At 32.0% G+C, this 21318-nt stretch overlaps 2 protein-coding genes across 3 annotated transcripts; one reads left to right on the top strand and one right to left on the bottom strand.

Annotated features, from left to right (window-relative positions):
* Positions 1 to 506: 506 nt before the first annotated feature.
* LOC140432559 (ataxin-10) lies at positions 507 to 12343 on the bottom strand. Of its 2 annotated transcripts, none has more exons than XM_072520524.1 (4): positions 12255 to 12343; positions 9768 to 10719; positions 8664 to 8727; positions 507 to 874 (listed from the first exon to the last, which is right to left on the bottom strand). In XM_072520524.1, the coding sequence occupies exons 1-4, from the start codon at positions 12326 to 12328 to the stop codon at positions 675 to 677; spliced, it is 1290 nt and encodes a 429-aa protein (XP_072376625.1). In that variant the 5' UTR covers positions 12329 to 12343; the 3' UTR covers positions 507 to 674. The 2 variants fall into 2 exon arrangements, with proteins under 2 accessions (XP_072376625.1, XP_072376624.1); XM_072520523.1 differs by lacking the exon at positions 12255 to 12343 and adding an exon at positions 11983 to 12248 and having other exon boundaries at positions 510 to 874.
* A 739-nt stretch (positions 12344 to 13082) lies between these two features.
* Prosalpha5 (proteasome alpha5 subunit) lies at positions 13083 to 17737 on the top strand. Its single transcript, XM_072531931.1, has 4 exons — positions 13083 to 13218; positions 13325 to 13596; positions 15491 to 15696; positions 17404 to 17737. Exons 2-4 carry the CDS (start codon positions 13325 to 13327, stop codon positions 17652 to 17654), a joined length of 729 nt encoding a protein of 242 aa, XP_072388032.1. The 5' UTR covers positions 13083 to 13218; the 3' UTR covers positions 17655 to 17737.
* The last annotated feature ends 3581 nt before the right edge of the window (positions 17738 to 21318 follow it).

Here is a 21318-nt window from a genome sequence, read left to right as displayed (position 1 = left end):
CCGAAGTGTGACTGGGGCGACCCTAGACAGACAATCCAGCACATAGTTTATTATTTGTTATTGTATCATATTATTTTAATGTTGCATGTAGCCATATGCTAAATAAAATATCCTCACAATCCAATAACACTCGATCCTAAGTAAAAATGCAGTATCGTGCACTTATTAGAAACTCCCAGTAATTCAGGAAGAATTTTTCTTACATTTGACTAAATACTGTATTTTAACCAATCAGAAACATATTTGCACAGTGAATACACTGCATTTTTGTTTAGCATACGTACTAGGTGACAACGATCTGATTCCGACTATATAAAAATGTTAAAATAATCTTTTTGGACCACTTACTGCCTTTTTCTTTATTAAAACAGCATATAATTTGCGCGGGTGCATTTTCTTTGACGTTGGATTCAAGAAAATAAATAAAACTGCATTTTAATGCTTTTAAAACGAAAACTATATATCATATGCAACAATTTTTAACAAAACTTATAAAAGATATAAAAAAAAGTAATGCAATTTACAAAAAGAACAGTGTATAAAATATTGTCCGAATAATATTTATCTATGAAGATGTCTTATAAGGGACATTCCATACAAATTACAAAATAAATTTTTTTATTAAAAGTTCCGATTTACAATTTATGTAGTATTTTGTACAAAGCACATCAAATTTACTTTGTTTCGTTTTTAAAAGCATCTAGAGGAACAATCTTAAGCTCGCTGTCTCCGTCGCCGTGAAGTGTCACTCCAAACGATTCTAAAACACTTGATGATACAGTTCCTCTTTTGTGTAGTCCTGCAATAAATTTCTGATTTTCTGGATTGTTCTCACAAAAATTTCTGATAGCAAAGATGCACCATTGTATGATAACTATTGGCTGTTAAGGAATAAATAAAGGACTAATAACGTACTCAATAAATTTGTAGTTTTATAGCTAAACATAATTCACAGTTCATTGAAAACAATAATACCAACCATGTGAAAATGGAAGAAAAATAAAAATTGCCGTAAATAGACACTAAACATTTTATTTATACATTGTAACTTACACTCTAACGATGTAAATATCCTGATTGATATCTTTATATTAAACACGTTACATTTCATGTTTTGCGATTTTGTCACGGTCAGGCTTTGTGGAATTTAGACATGAATTACTAGTGACCTCTTTAATTCCTCATGACATTCGCGATACGTGGACTGATCATGAAGACAAAAGAAGTAATGGTACTAATTGATCTGTTGAAGAATGTGCTTTATAGCCCCTATTTGTACCCTTTTCCATATTTTATGGAATATGTTCTTTGGCAGTGGTGAATTATTTAATCAATGTGCCCCAAAAAATAATCTTTGTTGTCGATGTTATGACCAATGTTGATTCATGTAAGTTTTTGGGATGTTTAATGCCGTAGTATTCTACAGACTTTACTTGTATACAGTTTTAGAAGAATATCGCAGAACGTCGAATTTTACTAGGTAAATTATGAATGCTGATTTGAAAAAGAGTTTTTACTATAGTAGTAATAACAGTACATACACGTTTTAACACATAAATAAATAATATGCAAAGTTTACGAATAAAATAACATAAAAGCTTTATCCTGACTATAGAAGTCTAAGATTCGCCAATAGTCGCTAATCATAGTTTGTCATAGCTTTATTCCTCCTTCAGGTAAATTTTATGATTTTGGACTTCTATGGCTTACTCTTATGTTACTCTACATTTGAAGTCCATTCTGTAACTACAGTCGGAGCCTGTTGCATTCTATTTCTAACTGTGCTATTAAATTTGCCGTGGGTTAAGCGATCAGCCCAAACATAACCAGATTGTATAAGGGAGGAGATAAAACTCCCCCTGCGGACAACCTCTGGCAATTATTGCTTTATAAATGATAATTTCTATTTATTAGTTCATCATCATCATTCTGGCTTTACAAGTCTGCGTGGGTCCTAGCCTCCTCAAGAATTTCTCTCCAGTCGTCCCTATCCATCGTCTTTCTCCGCCAAGCACGTATTCCCATATTTCTCATGTCTTCATCGATGTTATCAAGGAACCTTGTTCTGGGTCTTCGTCTTCTTCTCTGACCAATGGGTCTATCAAGGAGCGTTTTCTATCTGGGTAATTTTGTTCCATCCGCAATACATGCCCTATCCAGCTCAGACGTCCTATCTTAATATGTTTTATGATATCAGGTTCCTGGTATATTCTATAAAGTTCGAAGTTGTATCGTCTTCTCCACACTCCATTGTCATTCACTGCTACATAGATTCGCATTAGTACTTTTCTTTCGAAACATCCTAACATGTTTTCATTATTTTTTGCTAGAGTCCAGGTGTCTGAACCATATGTTAGGACTGGGCGTATTATTGTTTAGTGTAGTTTTATTTGTGTATTTCTCGATATAATTGTGGATTTAAGGAGGAGATTGAGCCCAAAATGGCATATGTTGGCCGTGCAAATTCTGCGTTTTATCTCTGCGGTAGTATTATTTTCAGTGTTGAGGAGCGCTCCCAGGTCTACAAATTCGTTCACTGGTTCGATGGCGTCGTTTTCTATAAAAAGTGGCCGTAGGATTTGTGATTGTGTGCTTATTTTCATATACTTCGTATTGTTGTTTTTTATCATTAAACCCATTTTTGTAGCTGATTCTTTTAATGCTACATACGCCTCTCGTACAGCGTTTTCCGTTCTCCCAACAATATTGATATCATCAGCATAGGCCAGGATTTGCACTGATTTATTATATATTGAAATAGTGGTTGTAATTTATGACATACGTATTACTGTTACTAGAGCTTAATACTGCGTCAAAAATTTTTAACCAAGGTATCTGTATAGTCGGTTCGCTATATTTACGCGGGTTTCGGATTAAAAATTTTATTGTAAGTACCCAGTTTTAATTACCTGCTCTTTGGGGAAATATCAACTGGTCAAATGAAATGAAAAATAATCCATAACTTTTTTTAATTAAATAATAATGGAAAATCTTTTATATAATTGACAGTATAATAAGGAGAATTACTTCATTAATGGAGTCTAATGTGGCTAATATAAACCTAATAATAATTTTATATTAACCTTCACACAGAAAATATGGTCTATGTATATTTGTTCCATGGAGAGAATTTCTAATGAAAAATAAAAAAATTTAACTTGCAAACAAAAATGAAAATCAGGCATTATCATCAAAAATATCATAATCGTCATCATCATCACAGTCATCTCCATTAATTCTTATTATGATTGGACTTATTTCGTTTATTTTATTTTCACGAGTTCACCAATCTTCTATTAGTTTCTCGCACTTGAATATACAGTTGCACCACACTTCTGGAGTTACAATAATTGAAAGTGCCTTTCGCCAAGTTTCCCGAACTGCGTCGTCGCTATAACCGTTAGGCCCAATATGGTTGTCATAATATTGTTTTGCTATTCCCCATATATATTCGATGGGATTAAACTGGCAATGATACGGTGGCAGACGTAAAACTTGATGACCGTAACTTTCAATAATCTGATCCACAACAAAGGTTTTTGGTTTTGCGTGGATATTTGCCAAGCGTAATAATTCTGACTTTAAAATATGTTGTGTAAATGGTGTATGTTCATTTGTCAACCATTTTTTAATTTTATTAACAGTATAAGAATTCGTTGGACTTTTGTTTAATACTTCAGAATGGTAAGGTGCATTGTCTAAAATAATTACGCTGGGCTCACTTAAACCTGGGAGAAGTTTTTCATGTAACCATTTTACAAACATTTCTGTGTTCATATTATCGTGATAGTCACTTGATTTTGATTTAGATGAAAATATTAAATCAGCACCTTCTATAAAACCCGATTTCCCTCCTGCATGTAAAATTATGTGTCGCTTCCCTTCTCCATCATTATGTTTGATAGACTTTACGTTATCATCTTGCCATATTCTCTTGGTTGCACCCCTAGAAAATATCCATGTTTCGTCTAAATATATAAAATTTGCCCTTTCTTCTTTTAATTTAGAATATTTTTTTAGAACGTTAATTCTTGTATGCACAACAGAACTTCTTTCACAAAGGGCTTTTCTGTTATCCTCCTTTTGAAATTTGAAACCCAAATTATGTATCACTTGCCATACACTTGTTCTGCCAATTTCGTCAAATTTTCTATCTTTTAATTCCGAGAGAATTGTATTTAAGGTCACATGTTCCTTGTTGGCTCGCATTCGATAAATGGTATCACGAATTTCAAATTTTTTTCCATCTGGAATATCTTTGGTTTTCAATGATAGGCGAGTTTTTCGGTGATCTTCTTTCGGCCGTTCATTATTGCGATTTTGTAATACTCCTCTTAGTTTGGTTTCACTAATTCCTAGAGCATCACATACGCGTTGTTGAACAGACATTACCGATTTTAAAGGACCGCCATTTTCTTTTTCATCCGTAAAATACTTATGTACACTACAAATTAGACTATCTACATCTAACACACGTCTAGGCATTTTTAAATATTTCCACCAAACATACAATGTCAACAGTGGCAAAGAATCAATTCAACTGCAATATTGTAACAAATGTATACCTACCCTAATGTTATTTTAATGTATTTTAAAATAATTTTTACCTAATTTTCTGGGAAGTCGTTTACTGCAACTGGTTATCAATGAGTCATTAGCATAATTTTGTTAATCCGAAACCCGCGTAAATATAGCGAACCGACAATATGTTTTTCTGGAGATACATCATTATTATCGGCAAAAGAAAACGAAAGCAATCGATCACAAGAAAAATTTATGCAAATCAGTGAAGAGATCAACTTAACTAATACCACTAAGCTTTCACAAGAACAACTCAATTTTAAAGCCATAAAATTTTATGGTAAGATGGTGAAAGGGAAAGAAACTTCTAGAACTTCTACTAGGTAATTAATTTCGCTAAAACAAACTTGCAAAAAATTGTAAATAAAACAAAAAATTACTTTACAGAAGCTTTATAGGGAAAATTAACGTTATAACTTGAAAAATAGGGATGATACAGCAGCAAAGAGCGCAATTATCATTAAGGGGACCGTGTTTTGGCTGTAATACAACCAGAAGAATAATTATCTCAATGATGTATTTTGCGAGTAATGAAATCTTGATAAGAAGGACTTTACATAAAATTTCATTACTTTCAACGGTCATCATTCAGATATACTTCTGGCGGACTTAATTTACAGCTCACCGAAACTGTAACAAAGAATAATAGAGGGATACTATACCTAAATTCAAAAGTAAGGTCTTTAAATTGTACAAAGAACGTTCTCAAAAGGCAACAAGACAGTTTTGTTGGAAGTATCTGTTGTAAACACCGGTCGTAGTGTAGTCAGTTGGCTTACTGTAGATCTTTCATTAATTCATAATATCATTTCATGATTCTGGGACCCTGTACCAGCTAGTAAAGGTTTAGTTGATGGGTACCATATGTTTTTGAGTCACTCTATAGTTACCGAAAAGCAGAAGCTACCTGCACTCTAATACCTCGCAGTCATGCTGTCTCAGGTGCTACAGAGTCTGCAGCTTAAGTCCCCATGAAACAGTCCCATTGTATGCAGATGTCCTTCGACTGACACTTCTTCAGTAAAGAAACCTGTTATCATGAACTGATTCCAGCTCGTTTTCCACAGTACTTCAGCTCTATTGGCACATGTCCATCCAATATATATTTTGTCATGTGCTTAACCTGGTGTATTTTCCCAGTGAGAGTTATGTTGTCTGTGGATCCAGGCTTTTTTAGGTCACATTTTTGGATGAGTGCGTCTGGTCACTATTAACGTAGTTCTATTCGTTCTATCTGCTAATGCCAAGTAAACCGTGAGTCTAATATTACCCCAAGATACTTTACTTCACCCACCCGATTTACATTTGTACCATTTAGGCTTAGAGGATTCAATCCCTCAAATGTCATTGTTTTAAATTTCTAGGAGCTTATATTAAGCTCTACCATGCTGTAACTACAGTCAGGTCCTGACTGTGCCATTAAATTTACCGTGGGTTAAGATGGCGTCCACGTTAAGGTTAAGATTTAATTGACTGGCGCCCAAGAGAAGACAAACGCAGCAGAGGACGACCACCAACACGCTGGATGGACGACATTGGACGAATATCCAAGAAATGGCAATAAGAAGCACAGAACCGTGAAGAGTGGCGAAAAATGTAAGAGACCTATGTCCAGCAGTGGACAGAAGAGGTTGCATGATAATGATGATGATGAAGATGGCTAGGTTATACGAATAGCCCATGATATTATGCCTGTCATTGCTGAGTCTAGCTATTAGTTCATTCATGACCAGATTCCAGAAGAGAGTCTCTGTGGATAGTCTCTGGATATCTGTGCTGACACTATATTTTAGTAACGATGCATATATCACACAGCCCTTCAGCATGCGGTCTATTCACCTGCGGCTTGTTACATCTATTCCTTTCAGCCAAATCGCCTTGTGATTTCTGCGTATGAGGTATTGTATCAGCATGCAGTCTATTCATCTGTAGCTTGTTTCGTCTATTCTTTTTAGAAAAATCGCCCTTGTGATTACTTCGTAAAAAGAGGAAAGCTCCCTTTATAACGAAAAATTCGCCAAACATCATCTCTTGGTTTTCCCAGAAACAGGACAGTAGAATATGGGCCTAGACAAATGGCCAAACAATTTTAAAGTAAAAATTTAGGATATTGGAAGTCAGTCCAGCGAAATATGCTGTAATCAGCTTAGTATTTACAGAAAATATGAACACAATAAATTATTATATTCGTTAGCTAGCATGTAATAATAAACATACAACTAGTATGAGAATAGGCAATATTAAAGTTTGCTTGTGAATTCTATATTTTACCACACTATATGGATACATATGTCAATACCAATGTAAACAGCGGATGGGACCATTCTGTGGAGATCAAACAACGAATAGCAAAGACTAGATCAGTATACATTAAGAGGAACTCGATTTTTAAAAGTAGAGACCTCTATCTAAAACCGAAATGTCAGCTACTTCAAATAATTACGGTTTTGCTATAAGAAGTGAAAGCTTGGACTTTGTCGGAGGCGTCTATGAAGAAGCTGAAAGCTTGTCAGATGCGGTGTTATAGACGAATAATAAGGATCTAATGGGTGGATCGAGGGACGAATTCTGAATTTCTCTGCAGAATGGGAAAAGAACGTGAAGTATCACGATAAAAAAAAAACGAAAAATGAAGTACTTTAGATATATGATAAATAACGAGAGATCTAGTTCACTTCAGTTGGTTATTAAAGGGAAAGTGTGTGGTAAGAGATTCCCAGGAGGATGATTTATTTTCTTCATAATTTAATGTATTAAGCCGAATTAAACTTGGTGCAATATGACGAATACGGGACTGTTTCGAACAGCTGTAAACAACGTCAAAATTGCCATGATGATCCCCACTATCCGGTATGGATGGGGACCACAAGAATAATATGAAGCTAGTAAAAATACAGGACAAAAGACAATCCACGGAACTTTAAAATATTTTCACAGCAAGAATAGTGTAATATAGAAAAACAGGTGGATACAAATAGATGCTGAGATTTATAATGACGAAAAATCAGACATAAATAAGCAGACATGAACCATCATTTGAAGATATCTGACGAAACTACCGTTGTATGCAATCTTATGAGCGCATGAAAAATCTATGCCAGAAAACCAAAAACAAGTGGAATATACTATCTATAAAACTATAATGGTATCTGGTATGTGAATATAATTCACGGAGGCGATACAAAATAGTGGCATTAATCTGTCTCATTATTACGGTACAAAAACAAAAAAGCCAGTCTGAATCGGTTGTAACCTCTCAGATTGCAAATGATACGTGAAGTATTTCTGTGAAGGACTAGCACTTCAGGAAGTTTTAGGGTAAAAATCTATGACGAAGGAACCAACAATCGCCACCGAATAAACAAAATTAATTATAAAAACATCAATATTAAAAAAATTATTCAAAGGAATCAGGAAACAGCCAAATATATTGGTTTCAATTTCAAAGGATAGAAGATCTTAAATTCCTCCAATTTACCTGTAGTATCAGTGAAATTGATTGAGAAAATTCTAATTTGACAATAAAAAAAATGAAAAAAGATAAAACAGCTTAAGTAAGATGAAACAAAACAAACTAAAACAAAGTCATTCATATGGTAACACTATTCCAAGAACCTGAATTTTTTTGTGCCAATGGAAAAAAGTACATCACAAAAAGATCATATATTGATAATGCCTAGAAGAAAGGCAATCCTTCCAATAAGAAAAAGAACAATCAAAACTCTTCTGTAAAAACAGAAACATTGTAGAATTATTAACCTTATCAAATAAAACAAAAACTAGGTACGGTACCAAAGATTCACAGTTCACTTCCAAATATGAAAAACATTGGCAAACAATTTCATCAAAGAGATATCAAAACTTTTGAAGAAAACAGTATACAGGTTTGGAGAAGCAAATAATAAAACTTAGATACACCTGTAATGATACATTGGTTAAGAGGCTTATAGGTTATCAAACAGTCTTGAATTATTTCTTTCTCAAGTCTATTGGTGCATTGCAATTTTGACATTTTCTGACGTGTCTTACCATGGTTGATACAAATTTCAAATATTCAGGTATTTTATTTATTTAAAGGATACAAGGATTATTGGCATCCATATTACAGCAATCTAATATAACTGGAATTATCTCTGCTTCACGTGCCTAAAACAAAAATAATAATTCTATAAGTGTTATCAAAATAACTAAAATGTAACCTATTTAAATACTTATATGAATCCAGAAAATTTCGTCAGAAATCAGAATTATTACACTATAATTATTCATAAATAGTAAAATATACAGTACAATAGGGTGGAAAATCATATTTCAGTGTACAAGTCCCCTTAAAACATACCTTACATGTAAGCAAATTTAAAACTAATCTAAAGATAATTATAAAAAGAAGAAAAAACAAAGATTCGACATGACCTTACTTAAAAAAAAAAAAAAGAAATAAAGCAAAAGGTAACACAACCAGAGTATTCTTTATGGCAAGTAGCCATTGGAAAAATAAGTTAACTATAAGAGAATTGGAAGAAATAGCAATGAGAATAGGAGAGTTCCGCGATGAAGAAGAGTCAAGAGTCAGGGAGTGAGTTTGTAGCTAGTGATTCTGGCCAATATTATTCATCTGAAAGTGACAAACACTTTAAAGAAATAAATGACAATAACCACAGTGATACTGATTTATCTGACACTGAGAATATTATTGCCAATGTCACCAACGAACAGTGGAGTGAACTCTTGCTTGTCCCACAAGAAACCAAATGGTAATTGTAAAATTGTTCTGTGATAATAAATAAAGCAAATATAGCTTTGGCACTCCTGAGCAGTTCACAAGATTTTATCTTGGCACCAGCTAGGAGTACTTGTGTTCACCCAATTGGGTATAAATGGCACTTAACCTGTTAATTTATTATTATTATTATATGCATTTGGGATTAACCCATTCATGATATTTTTGGTTCCTAGATCATTCAATTATGCATTGCTATTTGCTATCAAAAATATGATAAGATATAATAGAAAAAAATGTCTCATAAGAAAAAATATAATGAGTTTACTAAGTATCAAACTGTTTTTTTTTTTTTTTTAGAAAGGTTATGAAGTGGATTTAAGTTATTAGTTAAGATATTTTCAAATTGATGTCATTAGAAAAATATATACAAAGATACACTAAATCTAAATAAATTAAAACTTACCAAATTTTGCATTTCATTATTTTTCCAACACAAATTTCCAATTAGTTGAATTAAATCAGCCTTCAGTCCAAACACAGGATTCTCAGTTTCATCTCCTTGACTATAAGATAACTTCTGTATAGGTTTAAACATATTATCACCTTCTTTACCTAATTTGTGAAAATTAATCAGCAATGCTGCTGCAGTTACTAAAATATTTTTATTTTGTTGTAGTTTCACAATATATTCATCTATACTAGAACAAGAGGATATAATTGACAAAAGCAATGATACTATTCTAACTTCCTGTTGGGCAGTGTCTGTGCTTATTTTAAAAAATATATCTGGACTCTTTAAAAAGCCACTTACGATGGTATCAATTCCTGAATCAGGTAAGAAATATTGTATTTTTTTAATCTGTTGATACCTTAATGTTTCTAGTATAATTATTTTATGTCTAATTTCAAAACTGTTATATAATTCCCAACAAATGTTATAACTAATATATTTTTCAAAAAAGAACAAAACATATTCGATTTCATTACTCTTTTCATCTAATTGAAACATACACTTGATTGAAATTTCATCTGGTGGTACTACTAATGCTGAATTATAAATAAGTGCTGCACTTTCATACACACACCACTTGTTTTCTATTATTTTACTAAATACATCAGAAAAATTTGCATGTACTTTTCTAGTTACTTCAGAATTTGATGATACTAAGTTTATTAAAAACTGTAATATAATTTTTAGGCATAAATGGTGTTCATATAATTTTCCAACATAAGTTTTCGTAAATACTAAAATTTTGGTCTCTTCAGCAACATAATCTTGTGTTGTTTTGTTTGTTACACAATTTCTTAAACACCTATAGAGTTCCATAACTAAATTTTGAGCTGCTTCAGTTTGCTCTGAATTCATGTATAAATATTTTTCCAACAATTTTATGGCACCATTGCTAGCTTGGATCCTAAAAATATAAAAATTGATGAGATAGAGACAAATATATGATACCAATTTTCTATCAAAGGCTATCAATTAATCAGCAGGGATTATACAATGTTGTTACCATGAAAATTAACTGTTTGATGAATCCCTTATGTTGATCAAACTTTATACTTTCAACATCATTAAATTGAAATATAAAGTATATTATAAGCTGAAATTGGTGGAACATATTCTAATCTATTTGTATTTTTCATTTTCATTTTCCAGGTTTCATATTTATAAAGCAAAACGGACCAGATGTAGCACTTTAATACTATTAGACTTGTGTTCAGTGGGAGACTTCTATTCCATAATCGAGGCCCCCAATTATTGCATATTTTACGTGTCAACTCAATTCTAGTTGAGATTGTTTTATCACTCTTAAGTATATTGTTGTGAAATTTTAGTACTAATTGTTCAATATTAATTTTTCCATTGCCCATTTCATTGGCTTTATTCTTATGTTAAACTCTTTTCATTGCATTCATTTCCACTATTATTCAATAATAATTCAGAGTAGACATCAAACTGTATCTCTCCTGATTCATCTTAACTCTAGCAGTCTAATTGTAGTAAAGATTTGTTTGTAAAGATACAAAAATAATAAATAAAAAAATGATAGGAAAATATTTCTGAGAATCAGAAAATATATCCCTCAGAAGTGACGATAATCATATGAATAAAGAAATTTATAATTGTATTGTTCTGGACTTCATGGTGAGATGATGAATCAAGAAGCTAGCAGCAGCAGTAGATGATTTACTGAACACTAAATATGCCATTTTCATCATGACCACATAAACAAAGGTAATAGACCATTTAATTTCAATCTCCACAGTACCTAGCTTTTATATTTGATTTTTAGGGTTACAATGATCTAGAAGCATAGTTTCTGATATTTGTCAGAAAAATAATCTTTACAAACTATTTAAACATAAAAAACAAGGGAGCAAGGCTCTGTTCTCTCGAATTATGAACTGACCATTTCCTACCAAATATTTTTCTTTAACTGAAGGAATATATCACAAAATAACTGTTAATGAAGATTGGATTCAGTAGATTCGCCTTATCACTTTGAGCCATACTGAGAACTTTAGTTACTTTAACAAATAGTTTCTTTTTTCCTTTATATTATAAAAAAATGTAGATGTAGCACAACCTTGAATATTATAATTCAATGGGTCATTCTTAAAGAGAACTATTAAAACATGGAAAATAATGTGGTTGTACAAATTTATTATCTTACCTATAAAGCGATCCATTTGACTTAGATATAAAAGTTTCTTTTATGTGATTTAGAAAATGTTCTAGGTAATTGGATGTAATAACAGGTTCAATATTCTCTGCAACATCAATAAACTTGATGTCATCTTGTATGTAATACTTAAAATGCAACTCTTCCATTTTCATATCTTAATTTTTAATACAGTGTTACATTTGAATTAATATTTACTATTGATAAACACATGACAAAATCGAAATTTGGCATAAACATACATAAAAGTAAAAACACAATACCACAACAAACAGCAAACGCAAACCCTTTTCCGTGCTGCGTATAATAGGTTATTTTTTTCTTCTCTTAACGTCATTAAAAATAAGACTTTTCACAAAATATGGCCATTTTTTTCGAACAGACATTTTGTACACAATATTATCAGTTAGATTAGTGATATAAATAATATAGATAATTTATTAATCAATATAAAAATACAAAAGAAAGTCTAATTATAGAAACAAATAAAATGCCACAATTAACAAATCAATTTTTTTAATCGTTGATTATGATACCTGTACGTAAAGGAACTACAAAGCGGTATATATATATATATATATATATATATATATATATATATATATATATATATATATATATATATATATATATATATATATATATATATATATATATATATATATATATATATATATATATATAATATTAAATAAAAAATATTTATTTAATAAATATTTCTTTATAAATTTATAAACCTGCACGTATGACGTGTAATTTATATTATATCTCATTGTCAAATCTGTATGTACGAAAAGAAAAACATGGCTGCTGATGAAAAGGTCTATGCAAGAAATATTGACTGGCAAAATAATTATGCAGCCCAAAACCAAGAAAATATGAATTTATTTGATCATTTTCTCTACTTAATATACTTCACCAAATATATTTAAATGCAAGGAAAAATAATTTTTAAATAGTTTTAGAAAATGTTTTCTTATTATCAGCTTTCTATCACTGGAAAAGCCATGGTAAAGAATATAAAGAAAAATGTCAAAGATTTGTGGTTGAAAACTGATTTTTGAAGTTATCAATGTCAATTGTCATTAGTCATTACATCAGTTTTCAGTTTTCAATTTTGTATACTGTTACTTGCAGTTTTGAGTGAAGTTTTCATTGCTATTACAATTTTCGTTTTTTATAAGTTTTATAAATACTATTAATCGTTAACACATTTTTATTTACAAAGTATGTAGTTAAACACAATTTACCGAAATTTCATTTTTATTTATAGTCTTTCAGTAAATGGTAACCGCTTTGTCATCTACCTAACCTCTTACATTACTTCTTTTAGATGTTTCTTACAAGAAGCGAGTACGATAGAGGAGTAAATACCTTTTCACCCGAAGGAAGATTGTTTCAAGTAGAATATGCCATAGAAGCTATTAAGTTAGGATCTACTGCTATTGGAATATGTACCAGTGGTGGAGTAGTGCTTGCTGTAGAAAAACGTATTACTTCCCCCTTAATGGAACCTACTACGATTGAGAAAATTGTAGAAGTTGACAAACATATTGGATGTGCCGTTTCAGGACTTATGGCAGATTCAAGGACTATGATAGATAGGTAATTCAAGTGTATTAATTTCAAACATCATCTACTTACTATCAAGACACTTATTTATTACCTAACATGCTCAATGATTGCACGATGATTTAAATTGTCTGCATTTGATGATATACTAAGTAACATTAAGTATTTAAATATTTGTATCCTAATTTATAGAAATACAATAATCAAAAGTATGTGACCAGTTTGGATTTATGGAAAACATGTATAACAAGAGATTTATTAGAGTTATTTAGTTGTACCACTCTCTCCCTTTCTCTGTCTCATCAGCCTTACCTAACCCTAACTGATCCAAGTCATATTTCTCTATCTTGAGGTCATTTTTTCCATCTTCCTTAAATTTTACCATGGCATTCAACTCTCCACTTCTCTAATATCATATCTCTTCTGTCTGTCTACTGATCTAATACATTCTTTCACTAATCACTAATATTTGTTGAATGTTTTAAATATATCAATGTTTTGCTTTAGTTTATTTATGTTGTATTTTCTGCATAGTGCTGGGTATATTCAAGCAAAGGGTTCTTGGTTTGTTTACTTTGCTTTCTTGAAAACCATGATTTCAATTCAATAGTAATAATACAAGGCAATCTAATTGCTAGAATTTTTTGTACATTTTTAGGTAAATCAGTTTCAATAAACAAAAAGTATGTAGTTAATATATTAAGTATTCTAGGAATGACATATATATTAAGACACTTTAATTTAATTTGAACAGTTTAAGAACTGAACTATCCAGTTTAATAACTCTTCTTAGAGGAGACTAATACACAATCCTTCAGTGTATTATGAAATGTAAAATCAAGTGCCACAAAGGAATTCGAAGGAAGCAGATGTCATGGCTCAAGAACATTGGAATTGGACAGGAATGTATAGTGCTGAACAACTATTTAAATTTGCTGAAATCTGTGAACAACTTAGAACTTACCAATGTAATTGCCAATGTTAGGGGGTCCTAATCTAATATTAATATTGATCTGAGAGAATCTGCACAATTTATTGTTACTTTCTTGTTTTACCAGAATTGCAGATTGTATACACAATATACCAAACATACACAATAGTATGCCAAAATAAATAAATAAAAACAGACTTAGGATTTACAAAACAAAAATTTTTATAATATTGGCAAGTAAAAGATAGAAACCAGATGTAAAATAGAAATTGATGGCATCAGTATTGAACAAGTAATGGAAATAAAATACCTGTGAAGGTACCTACCTCCAGCTATGGAGACCTGAACAGAGAAGTGAGAGATCAAGTACAAAAGCAAATAGACGCCTTAGGATGCCTTAATAACACTATATGGCGAAACAGACACATTAATACTAAGATAAAGTTAAGAATTTATAAAGCCAGTATAAGACCAATAATGACATATACCTCAGAAACAAGACCCAACACAGCCACAACTCAAAGGCTACTGGAAATGGCAGGTCACCAATCGGCAAAATAAGTATCAGACGACTGCACACAATATGGAGTGACAACACTTACTAGAAACATTAAAACATAAAGAAACATTGGAGACAGAAAGTTGTAAAAATCTAACTAAGGGAAGGAAACTAAATCATATGAAGAATAAGTAGAGAAAAGTAATGGATTAAACAGAAACAAATGAGCATATTGTATAATGAACAAAACAATACTAATAAAGATGACAGGTGATATGAGATTGACAATAAAATTGCAGGTCTCCTTACAAAAAACAAGAGTCCCTATCAGTATCAGTTACTAGTAGTAAATAGGGGAAAAGCAATCAATTTGAATAATATAAGAATGGAATAAAAAGAAGAAATATTACGACCAGTTTTTCAATAGCACTTGTTTTATATACCATATTGTATTGTAAGTAAATTCTACATTAAATTAATTTTCTTATATATTTTAGAGCTCGTGTGGAATGTCAGAATCATTGGTTTGTCTACAATGAAAATATAAGTGTAGAATCCTGTGCACAGGGAGTATCAAATTTGGCTATTCAGTTTGGAGATTCTGATGAAGATGGTGCAGCCATGTCTAGACCTTTCGGAGTAGCAATTTTGTTTGCTGGTATAGATGAAAAAGGACCTCAATTGTACCATATGGATCCGTCAGGTAAATATCTTTACAAGCTGCTTCTCAAGTGAGCATTTTAATACACCCAATGTTTTACTTTTAACTTTTGAAGCAGCTTTCCTCTAAACTCCTCTACTTTAAGAAGTATAAATATTCTTCTTCTGTATAGTTCTACAGCTCTTGATAGGCCTAGGCTTGTCTTAAAAGATCCTTCCAGTGTTCCATATTCAGGGCCAGTCTTTTCTATTTCCTTATTTCCATACCTGTAGATCTGCTTCCACATTATCAAGGAAGTGTCTTTTTTCTTTTCTCATTGTCTCTGTCTCACAGGTTTTTCAAACAACCATTTTTGAACCTACCTAAGATGTGCCCTATTTTACCACCATTTATATTTTATTTCTTTATATATTATCATTTACGTTAAAATTAAAATATTTTCTTCATAAACTATTGTCATTTACGGCTTCATATATTCTGCATATGATTTTTTACATACATAGTTATTTTTTGTAAGTGTTTAAGTCTCATGTCTCTGCCAAGTTCTCTCTCTCTCTCTCTCTCTCTCCCCACACCATATGTTTTTGATACAATACACAAAATAAAATGTGTTTAATCGCACCCAAAACCGTAAAAACCCTGAAAAAAATTGGGTGTTTCGCCCAATTTTTGAATATCCTAAAGGCCTCATTTAATTTAGAATATATACAACCTATAAAAAAGGCCTCATTTAATTTCGAATATATACAACCTATAAAAAACTTTGATTTGATATATTTTGAAGTCCATAAAAAGGAGAAAACCTCCCAAAACCCCTTAAAAACAGTTTTTCGGATTTTTGAAGATAGTGCACTATCTTATAATATCTATATAGTTTTTGATCAAATACACAAAATAAAAAAACATGGGCCTGCAGCCACCTCCAAAAAAAAAGTTATGCATATTTAGGTTATGTACACTCAACCTACAGATCTATAAAATACAGAGAAGTTTTTTAAATTGGTTGCGTCTCCCCTAAAAAAAAAAAAAAAAAAAAAAAAAAAAAAAAAAAAAAAAAAAAAAAAAAAAAAAATGCGTTAAGCCAGCCTTATTTTTTAATCACATAAAACGTAAAAAAAATGAAAAAAAAAATTAATTTAGACAGTGAGGGAGTGAGACGTTTTGCCTTAACGGGTGTACCCTTTCTTGTTACATTTGCGAATATGTTATAGACTCATTTTCATCACATATAACTTATATATCTAGTATATATCTAATCTAATAAAAGGTTAGGTGACACATCACACAGAAATGCAGTTTATCTGGGACGATAACTCCTAGCACTGCCTACAAACTAAATGCAGACCAATCTAAAGTAGACTGATCAATAATATTCTGGGGAAACCTGGTTGATAATGTGATAGCTATTAGAGGTCACAGTCTTAGAAAAATTTAGAACAGGTCAATAAAGAAATCTGGATTACTGTAGCTACATAATTAGAATTCTGGCTGTACAGTACTACAACAAACTGACTATGCAAGAAAAGAATATCAGAAGTAGAGGGCATGATAGAGGAATATTTTGATTGAATATTTCTCAGTAATAAATAGAAAATAAGTTATGAAGATGACAGAAATATATCTAATATCACATATTTTATCACTTATTTAATGACTATTGGTTCTCTAGTTCTTACTGTTGATATCAATATCACAATTGACTGTTTTATTATTTTTTGTATGTTAATTAAAATTTTGTTTAAATTACAGGAACATTTGTTCAGTTTGATGCGAAGGCAATAGGATCAGGATCCGAGGGGGCACAGCAAAGTTTACAGGAGGCATATCATCGCAGTATGACCCTGGAAGAAGCTACCACAACTGCTTTAACAATTCTAAAACAAGTTATGGAAGAAAAGTTGAATTCTTCAAATGTTGAGGTTATGACTATGACTCCAAAAGATATGTTCCACATGTTCACAAAGGAACAAGTGGAAGAGGTAATTGCTAAATTGTCTTAACTTAGGAACTAAGCTAAACTTTGAAAAGGGTTAATTTTATATAAGTTTTTTTCTTTATAAATACGAATAAAAAAATAATAATGGTGGTGTTTTCAGTAAATACCTTCTCCTGCTCCTTTGTCCATTACAAACGTCCAGGTATTTACTTATTTCGTTTAAAACTTTATTGAATATGTCGTCGGCTTAATCAGAACAACTCGTAAGTCAACATTTACAGGAAATCTGCTTTTTAAGTTCCACTTCGTGGTGAACCAAGTAACCTACAGTTCAAGAAAATACCGTAACTGGAGAATTATTCCGTAATTTATTCGTAGAATATTATTATTCATATAATATTATTCCTGAAATTAAATTTTCCATACATCAGCAGTGGCATACTATCAAAACGTAAAAGTCATACTTCCAAGTTTAGGACACCAATATAATGAAGAAGTAAACTTAATAGAAAGTCGTCAATTTTTAACTATTAGTTTTAAGTAATCTATCTACAAACTGCTAGGAAATAGACGCAATTGAGCTATAAAACATATTTTTGTGCTTAAATCTATTTTACTGTGATTTAGAATCTTGTAAAGTTTATAATTATTAAAAAAGAAATGAGTAATTACATGAAAACGCTTAAAATTATGCCTTAAGCCTAATACTTGGTAGTGTCATCCTTTTCAGGAATGATTGCCTGGCACCTTCTTGGCATACTTTCTATGCATATCTGGCAATTTTGTGGAATTGTTTCACTCCTGTGCCATTCTGCTATTAAACGCTTGATCAATTGATACATTGTAGTTATCAAGTTTATTAAACATTTCTTATTCATGAGCTTCCAAAGATTTTCTATTGCATTCAGATCTGACGAGTTGCCAGGGCAGTTGTCTGATTGTCAGCAAGGAATATTGTAACAGTTTTTGCCTTATGGCAAGATGTCGAGTCATGCATAAACGTGAAACTCTTATTCAGAAACCACTCCTGGGCCTGGGAAAGCATTTTTGCTTGCAGTACTCTTAAGTACTGGTCCTGTTGTATTGTTCCTTCGACAATGTAGAGTCTACGAGTTCCTTGACTGCTTATGATAGACCCATCGAGCAAAAAGACAAAAGAGGGAATGTAAAGGTAGTGGGGGCAAAAATATTGTTAGACAGGAAGTGCCATCTTGAGAGGCCAAATTAAACAAGGAAAGAGAGTCTTTCCTTGTTTAAGAAATCAAATTTAGTTGGGTTATGTTATTATTTGTCCCAACTGTCACATGAAATCTTATTTATATTGAAGTTTTTTAACAATTGTTTCACATTTTAGACTGTTATCGTTAATATTTAATTAAAATTTTCTCGTCTAAGACACATTCTGAAAACTATTTTATAGCTACTGTTAATAAGTGTCGGAAAATTTAAATTTGGCGCATTCGCATTTCCGGATATGTCGGCCATCAGAGGCCACTTTTTTGGTCGCCTTTTCATAACGATTAGATTCCCTCTTTTGTCTTTTTGCTCGATGGATAGACCACACCATGATGTTTAAGGGGTGCTTTACCATCCTTACAATACAATCAGCTTTATCTTTTCCTCCAGGTCTTCCCCTTACAAATTCAGCTCTATCCATGCGGATCTGTACGGTAGATTCGTCCGAAAAACAAACCTAGAATATTATTATTATTTTAGAATCATGGACAAATTGATCAACCGTAAACTACATAAAAGAAAAACAATGTTAAGCAATGTTATTTACCTGATTTCAATCATCAATGGTCCAACCTTTGTGATCTTTAGCCCACTGAAGCTTTTTTTTCTTCATGGCTGGTATGAGTAGCAGCTTTTTGCAGGACGACAGGTTGAAAACCCCAGATCCTTTATTCGCCGATGAGCTGTCATTGGTAAAATACTGGTACCTGACGCATGCATCATTTTCGTTCAAAATCTTCAAGATTTTCTGTGTGCCGAGACAATATCCCGAATTTTTCTTTCATCTCATGGCGTTGTAATTTTTTTTCGACCATATTTTTGTTTGTGCGCGGGGTCAAATCCACATTTTTTCTTTATACAGTCCACAGTTCCCCTTGAAACTTTAGAAATTGATGCTATTTTAGCATCAATTTCTAAACACGAACATAGGCGTTAATGTAGACAGAGAGGCAGTAAAATGACTACCAGTGACATTCCAAATTTCTTTACGAAAATTATTTGCTAGTACTAGAAATTACAGATGGCAATTTCTAAGGAAGAGAAGGCATTACTTCCAACAGTATTTTTTAGAAAATAAAGATTTGATCAATGAAGCATGCCTAAATAATTTTACATTAAGTAGTCGGCATATTAGTCACAAAAGTGGTAGTAACTTTTTGATTGTACTAGTGAAATATTGATGGATTCCACTGTAACAAGTCCAAATCTTTCTTTAATCTCTATTATTGAAGATGGTATCTTAGATGTTAGCTTTGTTTCAAACCAAGAAAATATGGAAAGTATTAATACTGAAGATTTAAATAAAAATATAGATCCTGAACTAGATATTTTAAAAACAACAGCCAAGCATGGTAAAAGAAGATACCGACTTTGAATTTCATGAAAAAGAAAACCAAAGAGTTGATAAAGGGATCCCGAGTTTAAACTTCATAATATAGAAGACCAAGGAGTAGGTGAAGGCATGCCAAAGAAAATGATGAATGGGAAAACGGAAGACTGGGCTGAAAAGAACTAAACGTAAAAATAGATAAAGAATATAATAGTCTCCCGTTTTATACCGCTCGCGGCTTTGGGAGTATAGCAGGGTAGTCTGCTATATCTAGGGCCTACGGTATACAAGGAAGGTAACATGGCCAGTGCTACGCTTCAACCGCCTATTATTACCCCTGGTTTTACTCAAGGTACTCATTTTATTCAGGCTGAGTCGACCTGGGGCCTATAGACATTTTTAAAAATGTCTAGTTGTTCTTGCCGGCGGTAGGATTCGAACTCCGGACCACCGGCATGCGAGGCAAGAATCCTACCGCTTGCGCTACGCAGGCCCTGCATAGGCATAGAATATAATTACAGAAAAAAAATTAATAACATGGAACTATACCATCAAAAAGTAAGCAAAAACGTTAAATTCCTTGGTAATTGCAAACTTTTAGAAGTGGAAAAACTCTGAAATGTAGAACTATCTCAGAACATCAACGGACTATTGTATTTACAAACTTTTGGTCTAAAATGGGATTGACTGAGAAAAAGATTTATCTATCCTTTTTAATTGATCTAAGCCAACTCAATGAAGTCGAAAAATACTTAACGAAGATGTTTCTTGGCGTAATGAATCTTTGATTTATCATTTAAAACGCAATGAATGTTTTTTGAATATCTATTGCGTCAAAGAAAATATGGTTTTAGATTGGAGGTGGATTTTTAATTTTGCTGCGAAACCATTTTAAAGCTAAACAAATCAAATCGGAAAATAACAATGTTGAACATCTGTTTTTAAAAAGTAGATTACGAACTTACATCATTCATCATGGGTGGAGTATACATTCCTCCGAACTCATCAGAAGATATTTACCTTAGTCATTGGTTGGCTGTTCCAACTATTAAAAACAATGGGCCAGATGTACCTCTATCTTTATTTGGCTACTAAAATTTACTACTGACTTCTTGGGCTTACTCAAATGGAGAGGGCTTACTCGTTGACTATCCAGTAAAGC

Source organism: Diabrotica undecimpunctata, chromosome 1, assembly GCF_040954645.1.
Source record: "Diabrotica undecimpunctata isolate CICGRU chromosome 1, icDiaUnde3, whole genome shotgun sequence".
NCBI lineage: Eukaryota > Metazoa > Arthropoda > Insecta > Coleoptera > Chrysomelidae > Diabrotica > Diabrotica undecimpunctata.
The sequence above is the reverse complement of the archived record's forward strand: the minus strand, read 5'-3'. Positions and strand labels throughout refer to the sequence as shown.